General features: G+C 30.5%; 3 protein-coding genes and 1 long non-coding RNA gene across 4 annotated transcripts; 1 reads left to right on the top strand and 3 right to left on the bottom strand.

The window, feature by feature from the left end:
• Window positions 1–6,527: 6,527 nt before the first annotated feature.
• Window positions 6,528–8,142, bottom strand: HB1 (hemoglobin 1). Its single transcript, XM_029271622.2, has 4 exons — window positions 7,966–8,142; window positions 7,673–7,787; window positions 7,418–7,534; window positions 6,528–6,968 (listed from the first exon to the last, which is right to left on the bottom strand). Exons 1-4 carry the CDS (start codon window positions 8,073–8,075, stop codon window positions 6,831–6,833), a joined length of 480 nt encoding a protein of 159 aa, XP_029127455.2. The 5' UTR covers window positions 8,076–8,142; the 3' UTR covers window positions 6,528–6,830.
• Window positions 8,143–8,269: 127 nt separating this feature from the next.
• LOC145950878 (uncharacterized) lies at window positions 8,270–11,152 on the top strand. The gene is made up of 2 exons (XR_014428712.1): window positions 8,270–8,460; window positions 10,985–11,152. It is a non-coding gene; the product is annotated as an uncharacterized LOC145950878 (long non-coding RNA).
• A 290-nt stretch (window positions 11,153–11,442) lies between these two features.
• LOC109800599 (anaerobic nitrite reductase Hb1) lies at window positions 11,443–12,813 on the bottom strand. Its single transcript, XM_020361381.3, has 4 exons — window positions 12,614–12,813; window positions 12,407–12,521; window positions 11,970–12,086; window positions 11,443–11,763 (listed from the first exon to the last, which is right to left on the bottom strand). The coding sequence occupies exons 1-4, from the start codon at window positions 12,715–12,717 to the stop codon at window positions 11,626–11,628; spliced, it is 474 nt and encodes a 157-aa protein (XP_020216970.1). The 5' UTR covers window positions 12,718–12,813; the 3' UTR covers window positions 11,443–11,625.
• Window positions 12,814–14,370: 1,557 nt separating this feature from the next.
• On the bottom strand, window positions 14,371–16,663 carry PDV2 (plastid division2). Its single transcript, XM_029271621.2, has 2 exons — window positions 16,274–16,663; window positions 14,371–15,241 (listed from the first exon to the last, which is right to left on the bottom strand). The coding sequence occupies exons 1-2, from the start codon at window positions 16,466–16,468 to the stop codon at window positions 14,561–14,563; spliced, it is 876 nt and encodes a 291-aa protein (XP_029127454.1). The 5' UTR covers window positions 16,469–16,663; the 3' UTR covers window positions 14,371–14,560.
• Window positions 16,664–17,474: the final 811 nt, after the last annotated feature.

The raw sequence follows: 17,474 nt of genomic DNA, 5'->3' as shown, positions 1-17,474 counted from the left end.
CTAATTATATATAAATAAAAAATATTACTTAATTATATATAAATCTCACTAATTTGATTTTACATTATATTATCAAATATTGTATATAATTTATGTTACTAAAAACTTTTATATTATCAATTATACTTTATAGATCTTAGACTTCTACAAGTTCTTTAAGCTAAGGTTGAAAACATTCCTAGTTAATTATTACTAGTTATATATCAAAGTTCACTTATTTTAAATATAATTTTATGATTATATATATTCCTTTATAAAACATTCAATTACTTGATGTGAAACTTTGATTTTGAAAATTATTAAAAAAAAAAATATTGAGATAAAAAAAATATTTATCTATAGTAACATTTTTCAAAAAAATGTTGCAAAATAACTTATGTAGCATTTTTTTTTACTCAATATGAGATTTTGATTTTGAAAATAATCAAAAATAATAATATTGAGATAATTTTTTTTACTCTATCTACAATAATATTTTTCAAAAATAATGTTGCAAATTGATGGGGTTATTTTATGATATTTATTTGAAGAAATATTTTATAATGATTATTTTTATAAGGTTATTACACACAACTCCATATTAGAGTTTGTGTGTGTTTTATAAATTGTTATTTCTTCTCTTATTTTATCGCTATGAGACTTGTTTGTATCTTAACACAAATAACTTGTTTACTTAATTTATAGTAACATTTTAATAAATATAAATAGGTAAGTGTGACTAACGAAATAAAATGTAGGAGTGTAAGATCGATAGTTTATCTCAATTTAATTTTGGTTTGATTTGACTCGGAACAAATTAACTAGAATCAAAGTAATTTATATGACTTGTGTTCGTATAGTGAAATTAGTTTTGGTTGAATTAATCGAAATATACTTGATTTCATCTTTTTTTTATATACAAAAAGTTAATTTCAATTATGATTTTAAACAATTATTTTGATAATTAACCACTAATAAAATTGATATTATTAGTCTAGATAATGGTACGTACAAAAGGAAGAAAACCTAAAAAAGAAATAGTATATGATATGGCGAACGTATATAAACATAAATGGTAACCCCAAGCGTGTGGTTCAGCGGTAGGGGTTGATCCACGCTTAAGTAAGGTCAGGGGTTCGAATCCTGCCTTGTGTATGCAGCCGCGTTAAAATCTTGGGGCCAGCTATCCCACCCTTTGAGGTGCCTCCAACGTAGCGAGGAGATTAGTCACTGCTGTCGGCGGTGGATACTCCAGGAACGAACCTAAAAAAAAACATAAATGGTAAACGCATAGGAAAAACAGCTAAATTTTGAATTTTCGTATAAACTTTTTTACTAAATTTAAAGGCATACATATAATTTATAAATGTTTAGGAGGATGATAAGAGAAAATAATGAAGGAATCATGAATGATGTATACATGGAAAAAGACAAACAGAGTGGAAACATATAACGCGGAAAGAAAAATTGGGATAAAGGCCTGCAAATTAAATATTAATGTGAAAACAAAATAGGTAGCAACATCAGAAAATTCAAGGATGCTTCCACCCACGGACCTATTCTCACATCCGTCCATGTCTTCAAACTTGACGGACTTATTATTTCGGATTGGGAGGCACATCGTCATGTGATTTATCACATTTTCATTATTTTTACGTACGTATAAAACAAAAACACTTTCGTCAATTTCTGCTACCACTTTCCTCCGTTGCTCCATCTCATGAAACGGAATCTATAATTTATTCCCAATAATATATATATTTTCCGTTATGATCATTAACAATATATGCATATGCAAAAAGAAGACTTATCTTTAACTAACTGGGTAGAATATAATAGCATCAATAAAAAGGTTTCAGGTTGGATTTATGCCATTAATTAGTCCTACGTACGTACAACAGTTTTAACCTAAACTTTTGTCTACAAAGAAAAATACTTAATTTATACTTGAGAGCAGACATTCCTGGACATGTTTTTGAACCAATATATTGATTGATTATTAGAAACCATATATGATTTCTGTGGATGCATGTCATGTGGAAAACAGGTGTTGAGTGATGCACGACATTACAACTGTATACAGGTTCCGTTATTGTTTGCACATTCTTGGAAACTAAGGAAGCAACGAGGAAACATGTCCAAGAATTAATATTCAAATATCCCTCCAATCACTTTCGTGCTTTGCATGCATTTTTCATATACAAAATAAACAATAATGTCCCCAGCTGCATTTAATTTCCACTTCACTCGTTTTCTTTTTCCTCTCCTTTGTCTATAAATAGAAGCACACACACACCCCTCTTCCCTCACAGGAACAGAATTAAGTCTAATTTCTTCATTCCGTGTAGTACTTGAACTCAACCAGACCCCCATAGTAATTAAGCAAAGACAGAAGGTAGCATATATGGGAAGTTGTGCATCTACTGAATACACAAGCAAAAGTGGAAACCAAAGTTGGCAATCAACGGTGAACATAGTTCACTTAGATGGGAAGCTTGAGCAATTGAAGGAGCCAACCAAGGCATGGCATGTGCTATCTGAGAACCCAAACTGCTACATGTGTTGCTCAGAATCGATGTATGTTGGGTTACCAATGCCCCCTGTGGCTCCAACTCAAGAGCTTCAATCGGATCATATATACTTTCTTGTTCCACTTTCCAAATCACGCGTCCCACTTTCTCTTCAAGACTTGGGCAATCTAGCCATCAAGGCTAATGCAGCTCTTGCTACTTCAAGGCCTAACCACCCAATCTTTAAAGCCAATTCACACAAAAAATTCCGCACCCACCCAACTCTTTCAAACGTTTCTCTCCAATGTTCCCATTAGATTTTCCTAGATGCCTTTCAAATTTCAATGGGAATTATATCCTTGTTCCAGATTCCACATGACTGGTAGTGTATATAAGTGAGAAAAATAATTCTTATTTTAATAGCACTTCTTCATCCATGTTTTGGGGATTCTTCTAGATGATGTGGTGAAAGTCAAGCTCGATCGATCTATCCTTAGCCCACCATGTCTGTGTTGCAGACTTGCAGTTTATTAGAAGTTCTGCAGCAACTTTGGTGAAATACAGTGAAGAATTGAAATAAGGAGATGGAGACCAGATTTGATCCTTCTTCTTTCACATGTACAAAACTGCAGAAGTACAAGCCAAATCCAACTTGTATGCTATGCTTAGTTATAGCTAATAAACATTTGTGCCAAACAATTATTTCATGTATTTAAAACAATTATGTTGATCAACTTCGTTCTTTTTAGCTTACTGTGTTGGTTATACCTGTTTTCAGATACTTTTGAGTCGACCATAACATGATAAGAAAATAAATGTGAACCATATAATATGGATATTAAATATGCTTTTAGTGGCTAATTTTTTTTTAATTTCATTTTTAGTACTTAAATAAAATTTTAAGTTTTTAATTTTTTTCATTATCAATATTTTTAATCTTTGTCATTAAATACTAACTAATGTGAAACTTCTCCCTTTTTTAATACCTTATATACTATTCATGAAAAATTCATATTGGATTCTTCCTCATTCCGAAAGGCGATTTGAATTTGAGCAGTAAGTTGATAGAGAGTTTGAAATTCCGGTCACTACAAATCAACGTATGAGGCATAGCATATGTGTGCGCGTACGTATGAATATATGACATAAGTGGTTCCGTCATTTAAAATTTGACTAGACAATGTGAAAAGTATCTTTCTAATGAGGTTGTGTCGAGTTAAGCTATGATTGCTAATTACATCTCATCATCCAATAATTATAATTATGTTGGTGAAATATTCTAAGTCCAAGCTCTCACGAAACATTACTTAAAAGTCTCTCAATCAATAAAGACAACTATATGTATATAAACTTATGTTCATGTGGAACTTTACTTTTGCATCTCAACATTCTTATTAAGAATTGTTTTGCTCCTTCTTTCATTTTATGATATGATAAGTAATTTATATTATTATAACACCCTTTTTAATGTCCTTATCAGTTTGCAAAATTTTGTATAATATGTTAATTAATATCTTGTCTAATATAATAAAATTAATCTAATTATACTACAACACGAATGCTAATTTTTAAGCGTGTTGATTGGATTAGATCGATTAACTTAATAAACATGACATTAAAATCAAATCAATTAAGTGTATGTTTGCTGAAACGGTGACTTGGAAAATAATCGTATTCACATTCATGGTTAGTGCAGAATTACATATGATCATATTAAAGTTTTCATATTTTTTTTACGTGAATTTTTATTTTACCGTAGAATCAAACACATTGTAAGTGGATTCTTGGCATGTTCTCAATTAAATCGATTATAATCAGTTCGATTCTTAGACTTATTTTTTTTTTCACTCCAAATTAACTATATGACTTTATTAATTAATTGTTATATAACATCTACATATATCCATTTTAAACATTAGCACTTTTTTTTTTCCTTTTTTTCATTCACTTTGGTTTTTGATCTTATTTAATATTGCCAAGTGAATTGGTCATGTTTATTACGTAATTTTTTTTTATCATGTTTTGGATAAAGAAATTGATGAGATATATGAAGTGATAATTATAGAAAATTAAATATTAAATAAAATAAATAATTGGTCGTTAAAGAATAAAAAATAGTTTTACCTTGCATATAAATACAAAATTAAAATTTACGTAAAATTGATCATGAGATATAAAAATTAAAATAATATACTAGTGAAAACAACAATTATTTTTTTACATTAAATTAGTCTGTAGATATATATAACTTTCATGCGACTTTCAACGGTTGGAAGATTTGTGGATTCATAACTTTGGGAGGATGAAGTATTTTCCAATTAAAAATGATAGTATTATATTTTATGAAACTGAATCTGTCGGTCAAATACTTTAGCAGGCGTAATGATTGAAATTGACCAGTACAACAGTTTTAAGTAATCATGGAGTACTTAAAAGTTAAAACCAAAAAGCTAATGAATAGATTAAAAAAATATTTATCTCAACTTTTTTAATAAAAAAATACGTAACAGCTTCTTTAAAAGAAACATCTGTAAATAAGAAAAAAAAAATAATTTTTAAAATTCTAAAACATCAATTTTTTAAGGGGGAGAAAATTACAAATGATGAAATACTGTATAAATTTTGGAGGTTGAACCGTGAAATTATCCTTTAGAATAGTCTGTCCAAACAAACACATGCCTTTATTTTTATTTATTTTTTGTGAAGAAAAAGCATAAATGATGAATCAGACTTGCACTCATATTCCACTTCTAAAATTGTTTGTTCCATGCTTTGATGATCAAATGAAAAAAAAAAAAGTCATATATACTATTATTCTACTCCAACAACAGAGTGTTTTACTTGAGTTATTCTATGTTGCACATCTGACGAATGGTGAATTTATACATAAAAAAGAGAAATAAATTAAACTGTACACAAATAGTTTTAAATTAAATAAATAAGTAACCCCAAGCATGTGGTTCAGGGGGTTGATTCACGCTTAAGCAAGGTCAAGGGTTCGAATCTTGACTTGTATATGTCTCCGTGTTAAATCTTGGTGCTAGTTATCCCGCGAGGAGATTAGTCACTACTTTCGACAGTGATACTCCATGATCGAACAAAGAAAAATTAAATAAATAAGTGACCTTTTTCTTAGAATGGAATATAGGACACGCAAGGGAAAGTTACATGACAAGTAGAGAAGATAGGATTCTGATGTCTACAACATTTTTGTCCACTCAGCTATTGGAAAAAGAGAATGGCCCATAGTTGCACGAAATCTGAAGTATAAAAGTCGACGCAAATCGACTCAGATTTTGAAATTAGACCGTCCAATAGCAATGTGGAAAAACAGCAAATACGTGTTAGCAAACTCAGAAACTTGAAGGATACTTCCTAAACGGGAATCATCTTCATCGATGAGCCACCATCTTTTCTTGTTTGTTTCCATTAATCCCATCGTATTCAACCAAAAACGAAATATAGTGATTTTCCGTTTAATTTCCCGCGTTAATTAATAGGAAAAGTATCCCTTAATTCAAGAATTTCCATGTATTCATATTGTATCGTAGACACCATCAGATACTTAATCAATATGAGATTGTTTTAATTTAATAAATAATCTCAAATTTAAATTTTGAGTATGCAATTGAGTTGTTTTGTTACTATATCCAAGGTGATTTTATCTCACTGGAAGACTTAGTTCCTAGTGATAAAATAACGTATAAAATTTTAAGAATTAAGGAGAATTTGTATTCCCCGTGTTACATGGTGCCCATTCCAGATTCCAGTAGGAATGAGACACAAAGACAAGCACAAACAGGCAGAGACAAATGGGTACATGTGCTTCCTCGCAATTCAGAAGCAAAGAGCATGTACCATACTCCGAACTGCTTCCTCTGCATGAGTTCAGACTCCAGTGTCTATGTGCAATGTATATTGCCTCACGTGGGTCCCACTCTCCAATTCCCTCTTACCCCTTTCTCATGTGCACTAACCAGCCATCAATGCTAGGTTGCTAGTTATTGCACCTCTTGTTCACAAACACAATCCTCAAACTCATGTTAAAATTTGTGAATTATATTGACTTCAAAAGTTCTTTCACTAGCATTTTATAGTCATTACTGGTCTGATTTGCCCCTTCTGAGGGCAAAGACAAACAAACAATAATAGTTTCATGAAAGATATGCAATTACAAATAATAGTAGCTACGTTACATAAAGTATGTCAAATTCAAACAAAAAAAAAGAGCATATGCAGGCCCAATCACTTGCACTTTTATTATAACAACTAGGGGTTTAGTGTGGCTCCCCGTCAATTTTATTCAATTCAAGAGGGAAAGAACTGCGTAAGATATGGAGTCTAAGAAGAGGGTTTCATTTCAGATTTAATGGCATCCACCAGCTGATCATAAGCTTCTCCCCATGCATTCTTCATGGCTGGTGACCACATTTCAGGTACAGCTTCTTTTATGGTCTCCAAAAGTGCAAACTTTGTTACCTTAATAAAACCAAACAATAAACTATACATTAGTATTTAAGGAAACCTCTCCTTGTACAGTGTACACCACTAGAAACAAAAGTACTACCTATATGCAGGACAATTATATGGTGCCGAGAAACATATATGCAAGTGTTCTCTAAAGAAATTCTCCTAGAACATATGTTTTCTAAAACTTATTTTATAAATAGGAGATAAGTAGAAAGAGAAGAAATAGAAGTATAAGATAAAGTGAATAATCTGATGAACAGAAGTGAATAAAAAAAATTACAAAGAAGAGAACTTAAAAAACACAACTAAAATAATAATTATCTTATTTATGCCAAATTTTCAATGTAACAGTTGATATAAACAGATATGAGCAAATATCATTTTCCATCTATAATTTGACGCTCGCTAATAAACAACGTTTCATTTGCCAACCATTTTGATATTAAAAGTTTATATACCTCAAAATGCTCGTTTGCTACGCCGTATTTAAAATGGGTAGCACCTAATTTTTTCAAGTTTGATTCTCTGACTGTGACTTTACCAGCCTTCCGCAGTTGAACCGCTGAATCACAGGTCTGCAATATCCAAAACAAAATTAAATGATACCAAGAGACACGTCTAGCTAGCTGCTATAATTTATGGTCAGTTCTAAATATAAAATATCATATAATATATAGTTTAACTGGAGATTTTGTCTAGTATTTTTAGCTTACCATGACAAAGACAGACGTGGCATGGGGCTTGAGCTTGGGGTTTTGCTCCAAAGGAACCGTTGAATCTCTCAAGAATGGGAACAATTTCTGAGCTGATGGAGCAATCTCAAATATTCTACCAAGTTTTTCAAGTCAACAATTCAGTTGTTTAGAGTTAAGAAGAAGATGAGGTACAAACATAGTGAATAAGTTTTACGTATAGTACGTATCATATACGTAAAATGGTAAAATTTCAAGTACTTATATGGTAAGTGTATGTAAGTTGTATCTTTAAAAAGTAGATAATGACTTACTTCAAGAAAAACTTGAGGCCCAACTCTCCGGAATTCTTCTTCATTACGGTCCATGACTTGACCACAAGAGCTTCTTGCTCTTCCGTGAAACCTCTTGGCAAGGTAGTCATTTTCTCTAGTTTGGTTTAGGATTGTGATTGTAGTGAAAGTGGTTGATGTTATTGTAGCTTGCTTTGGAAAAGTTTTTATAGTGGGATTCATTGGCCCTTCATGGCATTGGGGAGTCATTCTCGTTTGTATGGCTGACTTGTTATACTCAAGTTTACCTGCGTAGTCCATTTGCTTTCTAAGATTAATATATCAAAGTCCAAACAGTGATATATATATTTATTATTATATCTGAATTCTGAATGAATTTGATTCATGCGAAACAATTGCATACCAGGTGCCAAAAACTAGGGGCTGCTTGCGGCGACAAGAAAATGGTTTGGGACAGTCAACAGAGTCTTGTGGGTTGAACTTCAACTACTTTTCTTGACCATTCTGCGTAACAACGTAAGCCATGACCTATCTTATCTCTTTTTTCTTTTTCCTGTTGCAATTCATGCAGCCCATTCTAGATGATTAATGTGTGTGATTCTCGTGTGGCCAAATACAACTAGACAACTAGTATGCACCGTATAAAATAAAAACTATTAAATTTTAATAGAGTCATGCTAACGCAGGTCATCATTAGGCTACTGGTTAAATAATTAATAAATACTTTTATTAAAATTATGTTGAAATTATATTTAAAATTATTGAAAACTATGTCTTTACAATTTTTAATATAAAAAAAAAAAATCACTTTTATTTTCTTAACCAATATCTTAAAAAGTACTAATCGCCATTTTCTATAAAATTATATCATCACGGTACCGCAGGCATTTGCATGGATCACTTTGACATTTATTTATACTTTAAAATGGTTGTGTATATACTTAATTATTTACTTAAAAATAATAATTAACTAAATTGGTTGGAAAGCAAGTTGCAGATAGTACGGGGACGATAAAAAATGATAATAAGAACAAACTACCAGCAACATTAATAAAGAATTTGGAAATTTTGACAATCTCAAATAACAAATATTAGAATCACCGAAAGATAAATAAAAGAACTTAAATATTTTTTTAATCTCCATAAAATAAATAAGTTCTTGTAAGAAAATTATTTTTTTACTCTTCTAAAATTATAATTTTAGTTACTAATGATCGTTAAGACAAATAAATAATTATTTTAATAATATATAAAAAATTAAAAAATTTATGCACTTACATGATATCATTAATCATTACAAATACTACTTAAAATGATTATTTAATCTTTTAATGAATAAATAATTAAAAAAATTACATAAGTAAGATGTAAAAATAATAATAACAAATTTAAAGATAAAAAATTATAAAATTAAAATCAATTTTTTTTATTTTACATAAATTTAAACAATATTTAAGTTTAAAAAATGTTAAGACAGAAAATAAAGTTGATCTAGAAGTGACATGTGTTCTCGAGGTTTCTCCAAAAAAAATTTAATTTGCCCAGTTTTTATTTTTATTTTTTCCTTTTTCTTCCTCTTTCATTTGTTTAGTTGTTGTGCTTCATTTTTTTTCCCATTTCAAGTCATTCTTTTGATATTTTAAAAGAAAGTTTCACTCATTTTGTTCTTCACATATACAATTTTGAATTTTTTATTTTATTTTTTAAGTTAAAGATAGTTATTTAAAGAGTTAAAAAAAATCACACATTTCTTGAGATTTTATAATTTAATTTTTCGAAATATACTCACAATTCAAAAACTTGAGAAAATTAGAGTTGTTTAAGGTATTTGCAAGTTTTTTTTTTTTTTTTAGTTTTCAAATGTAAATTTCCAAATAAAATATATTTGACTAAAATAGAGTTAAATTAATTCTATCTTAATTTTAAAACACTTTAACCATAATTTTTTTCTTTGAAAAAGTACTTTTAATTTTTAATTACATAAAAATATATATTAGCTATTATGACATCACTTAACATGAGAGACGACAAAGTTGTCCATTACACAAAGTTATCCCTATTAAAAGTGAGTAGAGACTTGATTCATTTCATCATCCTATTTACCTCAAAGAGGGTTTGACAGATTCAAGTTTTAAAATTAAACTTGACTTTTTTTAATAGGTTTGGATTATTCTCCGAGTTGTCCCAACTGATTTAACATCTCACGTTCTTTTAAAAATATATAATTTTTTTAACAATTGTGTATTGATAATAAAATTATTTTTTTAATGATAAAATTTTGTATAACATGATATTATATTTATAATAATATTACTTATTTTAAAATGTTTATCATAAAATATATGTTAATTTGATTTTATATTTTTATTCTAAAATTTAATTATAAATAATGTTAATATTAATATATTATGATAAAATGTCATATTGATTTGATTCCATCTCATAAGTTTAGACTTTAATTAAGGAGTATTTGTATTTAAATAAATGACTCAATCAAAATTTTGAATCAGTTTAAGTGACAAATAAACTTTTTTTTTATGTTTGAAAAGTTATAATTCCATTGCTTATTTGTGCAAATTTCATTACTTTTGATTTATATTTTTCTTCTTTTTTGAAATATGATTACTACCCTTAGGAATGGATCTAAAATTCTTGATAACCTGACCACAATGAAGGATGATTATTGATGTTGCAAGTTATATCATTCACTTGGTCGATTATCCGTTCTAATTGAGTTCACACACGTATTTTTATGATATTATTTATTTTGAAACTAAGTTTTCGTATTTTTATTTTTAATTATCTTTTAAAAAATTATATGAATAAATATTATGTGTATTATTCTATAAATCCTTCTTTTTAGTATAACGATTTAAAACTTTGTTAGTACTCCAACATTATAGAATGTCATTGCACTTAATCCAAAAGGTGATAGATAATTTTAATGGTTTAGATATGTTTAAAATTTTGATATGATGATTAAGATAGTCTTAGAATGGAACAGAGAAAGTGAATTGAAATTATGTTTTCGGAGCTGCAGAGGAAGCAGTTGGGGATCTGGGACAGGGTACACACACCCTGCTTTCATGTGCTGTTTGAATTGTTGTAGCCTACCGTCCAACCGAATAATGTTAGGGGTGGTTTACCAACAAAGTTGTCCACCTTTTCTTTTTTTTTATTATTAGAATCTACAGAGGATTCACACGTACATACCCATATGTCTCTATGTATTTGTACCTCTCTGTGTTTCTGTGCTACACTGGGGAACACAACATACTTCTCTGAGTGTGATGGCCTTTTCGTTTTGTTGGAGATCAGAGGACAAAAACATTAAACAAATACAATTTCTCAATCAAAATTAGACTCAAATTAATTAGTAAAGCTGACTGTTCACCAAACAGTAGAAATAGAGTTTTTAAAAATGTGTTACTTGCATTGTTCACGTGTGAATGAGATACTTCATGTTATATAGGAAATAATTCTAAAGACACCATTAGATTATGTATCACATTATCCATGCATTTATCATATTTCTTTATGTTACAATCATATCACCATCAAATTCATTTACTGAATTATCAAATGCTGAACTGAACATTTTCCAACATAGGAACCCAAATAGCAACATACATAAATTATTGTTCATAGAAACGAAATGCACAGACCCTATCAAGGAAGAGTCTAAGCGGATGGGTTCATTTCAGATTTGATGGCATCAGCCAGCTGATCATGAGCTTCTTCCCATGCATTCTTCATGGCCTCTGACCACATTTCAGGCACTGCTTCTTTTATGGTCTCCACAAGTGCCAACTTTGTTACCTAAACAAACCAAAATATAATTATGTCACTATATATCTTGATAGTTGTATCTAATTGGTAGAAAGTTGAATTTCTTAAACATGTTTAAAAATGAATTAGTATCCGATTATCCATTTAAAGATATCTTTGGTAGAAACTAAGAATGAAAAAGTTGTCACTAACGAATAAACCATATCATTTTCAGCTATATATGGTGGATCATATACCTCGAAATGCTCGGGTGCTACACCGGCTTTAAAATGAGTAGCACCTAATTTTTTCAAGTTTGATTCCCTCACAGTGACTTTACCAGCTTTCCGCAGTTGAACAGCTGATTCACATGTCTGCAATAACAAAAACGAAATAAATTCATCACAATTAAGAGACACGATTTATGTAACTTAAGCTCAGTTTGTAACTTGGAATATAATTTGTCTAGCAGTGTTCTTATACATCCAAATAATGGGTGGTGACAAATGAATGCCGAGTGAAGTATGTCATCCAATTCTAAATATAAGTAATAAAAAAATTATGCTAACTAAAAAGTTAGTTAATATTATTTAATTGTATTAAAAATAATTAATTTGGATGAAGTAAGAGCAATAAACATGTATTTTTGTTTTTTATTTTTAGAATAGGATGAAGTAGTAATTAGCAAGCTTACCATGACAAAGACAGCCATGGCGTGGGGCTTGAGCTTGGGATTTTGGTCCAAAGGCACATTTGAATCTTTCAAGAATGAGAACAATTGCTGAGCTGCTGGAGCAATCTCCAATATTCTAAATGTTTAATTGAAGCCATTGTTCAAAAGCATGCATTACACATTATGTTGTGTTAATTACTAGCTAGTTGAAGAAATTGAAAGGCTTACTTGTTGAAAAACTTGAGACCCAATTCTTGAGAATTGTTCTTGATTGCGTTCCATGATTTGACCACCAGAGCTTCTTGCTCTTCCGTGAAAACTCTGGCCTCCATGTTCTATAGACTATAGTAGTATTGGTTTGTGAAGTGTTACTTATTTTATGATAATGATATGATGGCAGTGGTTCATGTATTTGTAGTGTCAAGGGGATTCCTTCAAGATGAGGTTGCCCCTTCAGTGCAATGGGTAGGCGTTCCTGTGTTTATGGTTGGCACATGGCACGTTCTTTGATTGTGATATTTTCAAGAAATGATCACCATATCAGTACCAAAATCAAATGACATTATTTGTCAATAATTAAATTGTCTATAATGAGATTGAGGTGAATGAAATAATAAAATAATGCTTTTATTTCATTCATCTCTCTTCGGTCCCATAAACGCAAGATGATAGTGGTGTTGCCCAGCCAACTTAATCTATAATACTTATTTAACAAACTCTTAGCTCGTTAAAAAATATTTATTAACAATTTGTTTAATGTAAGTTAATTAAAAAAGAATACATTACAAGTCACACGACAATTCCTTGTAACAACTATTTATTCAAACGTGCTACTTATATAAAACCAAAGATAAATTACAAGCCACCTTGAGAGAAATATTAATTGATGCCGTATCTCAAAGAAGCCATGTGAACTAACTACTACCTCTCACATAACATTATCACTTATAATTGATATTTTTCATACACGAGACAAATGAAACCTAACTAATCAGGCATAATTGGAAAATAACTATATTATTAGGACCGGTTCCTAATTATGTATTCAGAGAAAATTTCGTTAAAAAAAATTACTTCAGAAATTTTAAGCTTTGAAAAAAAATATGATATCGCTTATGGATTGAAAAATATTTTTTTGTGTAGGGAAGAAGAAATGACCCCAGCACTTACGTAAGTATTTTTGGGATACCACTTGGAATGTATAAAAATGAGTTTTTTTTTTCTTCAAAAAGTACATTTAGCATCCAAACACAGCTTCTGATTCTGACTGCACGTCACCCATCCATTTAAACACTAGCTTCCAACTTACCTTCATGAATTCCCTCAACTCCCTTTAATAAAAGAATATCTAAGTAATATTTCTAATATGATATTTTATAAGAATTTAAAAATATTTTATTTTATTTGAATTATGCAGATTACATAGGCCATGCAATAATATATCTCTTTCATGAACCATCTCGCTTTAAATTATTCTTAATATTCATCTAAGCTATTGCAACGATATAGAAAGTGTTTAGTTCGTGCGTGTGATTGTTTCGATACCCTACACGTAAATTAGGTATAAAATCGTATCAATTGATTAAAATAACGCAGCACAATTGTAGAGAAGTTTAACTACAATGATTTTCAAAAAATGTATAAATGGAAATTTATTAATATCCCATATATATATTAGTTACGAATTTAAAGACAACCAAAAAAATATTTTGGTTATTAATATCATATTATATAATGTCCAAACAACTCTGACAAATATCGAAGAACTAACAAGTATAACACTATCAACAAAACTTATTTACCATTGTGTTTCTTGATGTTGCCATTTTGTGTGTAAAACACCCTTACTCAAGAGATGAGGCACAGCATTAATATGCCTTAACATTTTTCAAAAACAGTGCTACAGCCTAAATGTGAAGGCGTCAAGTGCAAAATACCATACCCTTAATGCTAATGGTAGTAAAGCATAAACTTTGGAGTATAAGTGGCCTCAGATCAAAATTTCTCCCATTTTCAAAATAAAGGGTCATCTGCATCTCAACCACCAAAAATCAAGACAATCAGCCACTGAATACAATATTTTAAATAGCATATTGACAAAAAGTAGAACCAAGTAAAAAAACTATAAAAAAAGGTGTGTGAAATGATATACAATACGGATAAGGAATGGTATTGTCAACCACATCCATAGTTTATATCAGGTGTTGCAGCAACAGATGAAAATGGAATTTCAACTCTCTCTTTCACTAGGCATCGAGCTTCCCCATTTTCCATCACTAGAACTCTCCCTGGTGGACACTGAATATTTGGTCTCTCACCCCCATTTTTAGTTGTGGATCTCTCTTCATGTCCTACTCTGTGACGCCAGGCTTGCACACTGAAACGAGTGCCTAACTTGCCAAAATTAGGTCCAAAACCAGACAAACTTAATATTGATACCACGCCAACTACTGTGAGCATTGTTTTGGCTGCAGAAGTTATAAAAAATCCCAATCCTTTTCTTGAATTTTTCGCTTCATTTTCATCGTGATTTTGCTCTTTTTCGTTGAGACTCTTGTCCGCCTCAATCATTGGATCAAGTGTGAATAACCCATTGCGACCAGACTTATTCACGGAAGGGATCTGCGAGAGATAGGCCTTGTCCATAGACACAGAGTATGGAGGGCGGCTAGGATATGGAGGAAGTAGTAGATCATTGTTGGGCTCCACCGTTTCACTTGCAAAAGTGGAAGCTTCGTGTATAACTTCCAATTCCCTACCTTTGTACTCCTTGAGCTTGTCAATTAACATTTTGCGACTGCTTTCAATCTCAGCCAAGGCAATTTCTCTTTCATACCGCTGTTGCTGTTGCAGAACCTGTATATTGCACACAACACATGATTCCCAAACTATTATCTTAATCGCATTTTTTATTATTTTCTCCTGGCAAAGCATATAAATAAATCAGATAAACTATTGAAATCATCTTACAAACATGATTCCCAAACTATTATCTTAATTGCATTTTGATTATTTTCTCCTGTCAAAACATATAAATAAATCGGAAAAACATTTAAAATCATCTTACAAGCATTAATACAAGTTCCTCGTATTAATAAACAAAATCATATTCATGTAGTGGCACAAAGAAGCAAAGAGTGTGAAAGACTGAAGGCATATTGATCGATTCCTGGTTCCAATAAGTCAAGTTCCACTTCACATAGTAGATTTGCTAGGTCAAGAATGAAGAAATCATTCATTTCGAATGTAAATATGCAGAGGAATTGTATCTGTAAGTAAGCACAAACATATACACCAAGTTTCCACAATAATCTAATCAAGCATCTTGTGCAATTCGAGGGACAGTTTAGTTTGAGAAAATACTTTCTGTTTAGTTTTTATTACAAAATACCACTTTATTTCCTATTTTTCAAAAGTTTGCATAGAAAACTATTGAAACAATTAGAGAAAAAAATACAAGTAACACCAACATAGAGTAGCCATATACAATAAACCTCAAAATAGAGAAGAAGAGTACCATAGAAACACCTATTTATAGAGCTTATTAGATGATGCAACTACCTTCTAACAAACCAATAACAACTAAACAATATTTTTAACAAAGCACTCTTAACAGTTATCTCCATCGATTAGTTTAAATTTTTGGAAACGTGAAACAAAAAACACACTGCAGATGCACCAAAACAACCACCAATCTGAGACCTACTCACTGTCACTGAAGCAGGCAGCAGCAAATCAAGTAACCAACCATAAAAACTCATCTAAAATAAAGTCAATCATGACACCCTCACAATTCCCAATCACTAAAAAGCCCCAAAATAAGAAACCCTAAAATTTTAATTTTAATTTAAAAAAATAAAAAAAGAGAGATTTTGAAAAAAAGGGTACCTGCAAGGAAGAAAGCTGGGTCTCCAAGGCTTCAAGGGCATCGCAAATGTTGAGAAGGCGTTGAGTGGCGTCATCGTCGTCGTCGTCGGCGTGCGGAGAGGGAGCATTGGCGGTGGCCCTGTGGATGCAATTGGTGATTTTGAATCGAAGTTCTGTGGCTCTCGCCAAGACCAGCCCTATTCCTTCCTCTTCCATCGCTCTCTCTCTCTGTCTTGCTTTGTTTCTACCCTAAATTCAAAGGAGGGAGGGACCTTAGTCCTTACATGAAATAGAAAACCGCCAAAACACACACCTCTGCTCTGCTATGCCACTGTCTCACAGACAAACAAAATCTACCCTCTCTCACTTTTCCATTTTCTCAAACTTCCCTAACAGACAAATACCAACACTTTCCACAAATTACCACTATTCACTTTTCCTTTTTTTAGTAATATTATTAAAATATATTATCACAACACACACAAAAACAAAAACAAAAATAATTTCCCACTCAAGAAAGTTTAGAATCCTTTAAAAGTATATTTGGTTCCACATCATTTATGTCTAATCAATTTATTGTACATAAAGATAATGAGAATCATGATATTTCATTATTATAAAATTGATTTCAAGATATAAAAATTCATACCTATTTAAAAATAATGATTAATAATTTTTTATCAAATAAAATTAATTTTATAATTTTTTATAATTATGTACTCAAAATTATTTTTATATTAATTTTTTAAATAATATTTAATATAAAAATTAAATTAATATTTCTTATCATTTAAACAAAAATCACATTATTTTTAATTTATAATTATTTAAATTTAATTTTAAAAATTTACGTGAATTCAAAATCAATTAAATAAATACATATCTAAACATACACTAAAAGAATGTCTTTGTCCCGTTTTAAAAAGTGAAAATAGTGTTGGATATATATTTATTGCCGCAGTTATATTGTACACCCCAAAAAAATGTAGGTAAAATTCAACCGTACGTTTCGGACTAAATATAGAACCTAATTTTTATCTTATTATCATAATTTCTTATGTCTATAAGAAGAGAAATGCTATCACTCGTTATCAAAGAAAATGTGGTTTTAACGGTGGAATTCCTCGGTTGGAAAGGGATAATCTTTTACAACATGGTAAATTAAGATATGAATTTTTTCAATCAATTTGACTATAATGGTTGATAGATAACCGCACGTTTG

The sequence above is a fragment of the Cajanus cajan genome, chromosome 8 (assembly GCF_000230855.2).
Source record: "Cajanus cajan strain Asha chromosome 8, NIPB_CcT2T_4, whole genome shotgun sequence".
NCBI lineage: Eukaryota > Viridiplantae > Streptophyta > Magnoliopsida > Fabales > Fabaceae > Cajanus > Cajanus cajan.
This window is presented reverse-complemented; position numbering and strand designations above follow the sequence as displayed.

Excerpts from the sequence above, each read along its gene's own strand:
- LOC109800599 (XM_020361381.3), bottom strand. The coding sequence starts at position 12,717 with ATGGAGGCCAGAGTTTTCACGGAAGAGCAAGAAGCTCTGGTGGTCAAA. Across the intron at positions 12,522-12,613 it reads GGTCTCAAGTTTTTCAACAA|AATATTGGAGATTGCTCCAG; the intron begins GTAAGCCTTTCA and ends TTAAACATTTAG. Across the intron at positions 11,764-11,969 it reads TAGCACCCGAGCATTTCGAG|GTAACAAAGTTGGCACTTGT; the intron begins GTATATGATCCA and ends TGGTTTGTTTAG.
- PDV2 (XM_029271621.2), bottom strand. The coding sequence starts at position 16,468 with ATGGAAGAGGAAGGAATAGGGCTGGTCTTGGCGAGAGCCACAGAACTT. Across the intron at positions 15,242-16,273 it reads CCCAGCTTTCTTCCTTGCAG|GTTCTGCAACAGCAACAGCG; the intron begins GTACCCTTTTTT and ends TGCAATATACAG.
- HB1 (XM_029271622.2), bottom strand. The coding sequence starts at position 8,075 with ATGACTACCTTGCCAAGAGGTTTCACGGAAGAGCAAGAAGCTCTTGTG. Across the intron at positions 7,788-7,965 it reads GGCCTCAAGTTTTTCTTGAA|AATATTTGAGATTGCTCCAT; the intron begins GTAAGTCATTAT and ends AAAACTTGGTAG. Across the intron at positions 7,535-7,672 it reads CCACGTCTGTCTTTGTCATG|ACCTGTGATTCAGCGGTTCA; the intron begins GTAAGCTAAAAA and ends TGGATATTGCAG.